Source organism: Polistes canadensis, unplaced genomic scaffold, assembly GCF_001313835.1.
Source record: "Polistes canadensis isolate GaletaPanama2010 unplaced genomic scaffold, ASM131383v1 scaffold_321, whole genome shotgun sequence".
Classification (NCBI taxonomy): Eukaryota; Metazoa; Arthropoda; class Insecta; order Hymenoptera; family Vespidae; genus Polistes; species Polistes canadensis.
The window spans coordinates 118193-122238 of NW_014569868.1; the positions used below are offsets into that span (position 1 = coordinate 118193).

Here is a 4046-nt window from a genome sequence, read left to right on the forward strand (position 1 = left end):
ATATTAATATGTATTATAAACTTTGTGTTAATTGTTAAACTTTTCAAAATTAAAATGGCTACAAATATTTAACAATTAATGTTAAATTATAATATAAATATATATATAATAGTAAATTATATTATTATATACTTGTTAATTGAACACATATAATATTATATTAATTAAGGAGAAAAAAAAAAGCTAATTTGAAATAATAGTATAAATATAAAGATAAACATACTTTTTTAGAAGCTTTTTATCGGCAGTATTCTCGACGACCAACCGATGATTGGCACGCTCCAAATCTTGTATACTGACTTCTAATTGTTCATAAATCTTAAGACGCGAATCATTGACTTCCCTCAATGCAGCAGTTTGCTTCTTCATATACTATGCATATAACAATTAATTATAATAATTACACAATCATTATGCAATCATTAATTAAAATCCTCTTACGAGTGTTGTAAAAAAAACAACAACAACAATTAAATTTAAATTCCTAAAGAATAGAAAAACTTACTTCTATTTCTTGAGCTTGTTCCTCAATCGTGGATTGATGAATTTTAATTATGTTCTCGAGTTCTTTGTTTCGTTCTAACAAAGTTTTGCCAAGTTCTGCTGCTAACTGAAGATCTATAACAACACATATATATACGAATGCATATTTTTCTTATTAATTATATATTTTTCATAATTTTAAATATATATTTAACGTAAATCATATCAACGTTTATATTTAAATATACAACCAATTAAAAAAATACAAATTTATTGCTATTTTATTTGTCTCTTTAGATCTCATTTAAAGAACATCCTGTTGTTTTTTCTCTTGTGAGAAATATTTTTTTCATAATAATTACACTTATCCATTTACATTGTAATATAATTATGATAAATGTAAACGATATATAATAAAACTTGGGAATAAAAATTTGACAAATTTATTCAAGCAATTATTATAAATTACTTATTATACTTAAATGTGAATGTGTGTGTGTGTGTGTCTGCCACACGAGGGCGAACATAATTTAAAACAATGACCTTGCGAGGGAAATAGAAATGCATATGATGTGCATATGCATCGTAATAAGAAATCTCAAGTATTGTAGTACAATGAGATAATATAATATTATTTTTCTTATTGAATTAATGATCCCATTGAAAAAAAAAAAAGAAAAAAAAAATAAATAAATTCTCTATGCGTGTACAATTGTTTGTTACTGAAATGAGTCTAAACAAATAACCAATAAAAATCGTTGGAAATATTTTTAACGATCGTGTTAGATCTTTATCAAAACTATTTGGTATTCTAATCAAAAAATCGTTCCCACGAAATACACGTTTATCAAAAATTGATTTTAATCATAATGATAATAAAAACAATTCGTAAGTGAAGATTAAATAAAAAAAAACAAATTAAAATAATATGTCGCAAATAATAGGTTTAAGTTCAAATTAAAAAAAAAAACAATTTTAAAATTATAATAATAAATGAATAAAATATATAATTGAGTGCTAACACACACACGATTTTTTAATGAAATTTCGAGAAAAAAAGTGAAAATTAATGGATCAAAATAAAAAAAAAAAAACAAAAAGAAATAATAGGGAAACATTTGTTTGACATGTTTAAGAATTTCATAATCCCTGTTTGACTGAACGAAGCCCTTCCTCGTCAGCACGAGCATTGACATCGTTCCCTCGTTAACAAGCTCACAGGATTTTCTCTCTCTCTCTCTCTCTCTTTCTTTCCCTTGCACGAATACGAAGCAATGCAGCAAAAAAAAAATATACACAAAATAATGAAGAATTACAAAATGTAACAAATGTTCATTCCCTTTCTCTCTGAATTTATTTTGTTTCACATTCCAAAATTATATTTCATTTATATTCATTAAATAATTCCACCGAATATGAATTTTCGATTTTTCTTTTAGTTTGTTGATTATTTTCTTTATTTGTTGATGTTGTGAGAAAGTATACCTTCCGGTCCTTGAAGACAGGCCAGTTCGATGGAATAATCCCAACAATCCAAAGAACTCATTTGCGTTTGGGGATCCCAAACAACATCCACATTGGGTCCGCCGTTCATGTTAATAACACCGATTAAACTTACTTTACTTTAATCACTTATTATTATTATTAATTATTATTATTATTACCCAACCTTCCCAAAAATAAAAATCATATAAGAAATAAAAAGAAATCAAACAATTTCAAATCACAATCAAATTAATCTTCCTCTTAACAAATATTAATTAACAATTAATCCCGATAACCAAACCGATATGCATGATGATAAAAATTCAACCATTTGTTTTCCACATCACACATCACACACACACATATACACACACATCAAGTGTATTATAAAAAAAATATATAAAAAAAAAGAAAAATGCGTGCGTAATTCCTTCCTTCCTTCCTTCCTTCCTTCGCGAGCGTCCTTCCGAACGAAAGTTCAGGTTATCGACCACTAACCCAGCGGCAGCTGCAACTGCAAATGCAACTGCAAATGCAACTGCAGCAGAAACACAACACACGACCGGTTCCTACGAAGGCACCCGCTCTTCTGTGAATCGTCAGGTAAGCGAGTATCTTGTAAGACTGAAACGTTCCGTTCACGCACCTCCAACCTCTTCTTTCATTCCCCCATAACTCCCCCCCCCGCCCCACCCCACCTCTCTCTACCGTGCATACCACCCCACTACTTAAACCCTTCTTCTCTCTTTTAACTTACTGTATATACTCCTTCCTTGTTTTCCTTTCCGTCCGCCCCCCCCTCCTCCTCCTCCCATTCTTTTAGGTATTCCTTCTTCTTCCTCTTCTTCTCAAACCTTTTCCTCTTCCTCGTGTCGACGATGAACCTCCCAAGCCCCTCCATGCCTCCCCCATACCCCCTCGCCACAACCTGCACGCTCTAGGGCACTCTCGCTTCGTTACAACTTCTCTTCTTCGTTTTTTATTTATTTATTTCTCTTTTTACTTATCTTCTTCTTCTTCTTCTTCTTCATCTTCATTTTAAAGTATGTATAGTCGTGAGTTGTTGTTTTCAGTATTTTTATGCGAACATATTTATCGAGTAAGTTAGCCTACTTTTGAATATTTTTTCTTTTTTAATTTTGGATTTGTTTTTTTGTATTTTAATCGTGAATCTCTTTTAGGATAATAATTGTAGCGTTTTTTTTTTGTTTTTCTCTCTTTTAAAGATGATTTTATATTTTTCTAATCCTGACTACACACACGCGATTGATATTTTATAGAAAATTGGTTTGGTTAATATTATTATTATTATTTGAAATTTGTTGATGAGAAATAATTTATCATCTCTTTATTCATCTCGATAGCATATACAATCGTTAATTGTTTTTGGTATTTTATAAGAATCGTACTTTATCGAGGAAGTTGGCCCACTTTTTATCCGATTTCTTTTTTGTATTTTTATCGTAAATTTCTCTCAGGGTGTATATTATAATATAATTGTATTTATGTGTGTGTGTGTCCGTCCCCTCCCTCCCACCCTCCCTCCCTCCTGCCCCAGGTTTACTGATAAACAATTTCGAAACAATTTTTTAATAATTTTATTTCATTTCTTTTCTTTTTTTAAATCGCGACCACACACAGGGTGAATGTACATTTTATTTATGGTCATTTTGTTGATATTATATATTTTTTTGTATCACATACGTATAATATCTTATTGTTTCAAATTTTGATGAGAAATGTTATTTCCTCTTTTTTTTTTTTTTCCTCTTCTTCTTAATCTTCATTATCTTAATTATAATCGTGAGTTGTATTTCAATCTATTATGTGATCATACTTATGAGTAAGTGGGCAGGAGGGTGGGGGGAAACTGGCCCACTTTTAATCGATGTTACTTTTTAAAAGATTCCCACTATAATAAATTCCTCATCTTCACACGTAATTACGCGTTCAAAGAGTACAAGTTTGAAATAATATAATAATGTATTTTATTTTTCTTTCTTTTTTTTTTAATCGTATGATTAATCCCATAAATGAACGTAAAAGATCCCCCTTGTCCCTTTTTTAAAATAATTATT

General features: G+C 29.6%; 1 protein-coding gene across 1 annotated transcript in view; it reads right to left on the reverse strand.

The window, feature by feature from the left end:
* LOC106791583 (epidermal growth factor receptor substrate 15 homolog) overlaps positions 1-4046 on the reverse strand; it is a 37780-nt gene that overhangs the window by 7223 nt on the left and 26511 nt on the right. Inside the window, exons 2-3 of the mRNA XM_014757301.1 lie at positions 506-618; positions 224-372 (exon numbers count right to left, since the gene is read on the reverse strand). Coding sequence (XP_014612787.1) covers positions 224-372; positions 506-618 — 262 coding nt within the window. The remainder of the gene's footprint in view (positions 1-223; positions 373-505; positions 619-4046) is intronic.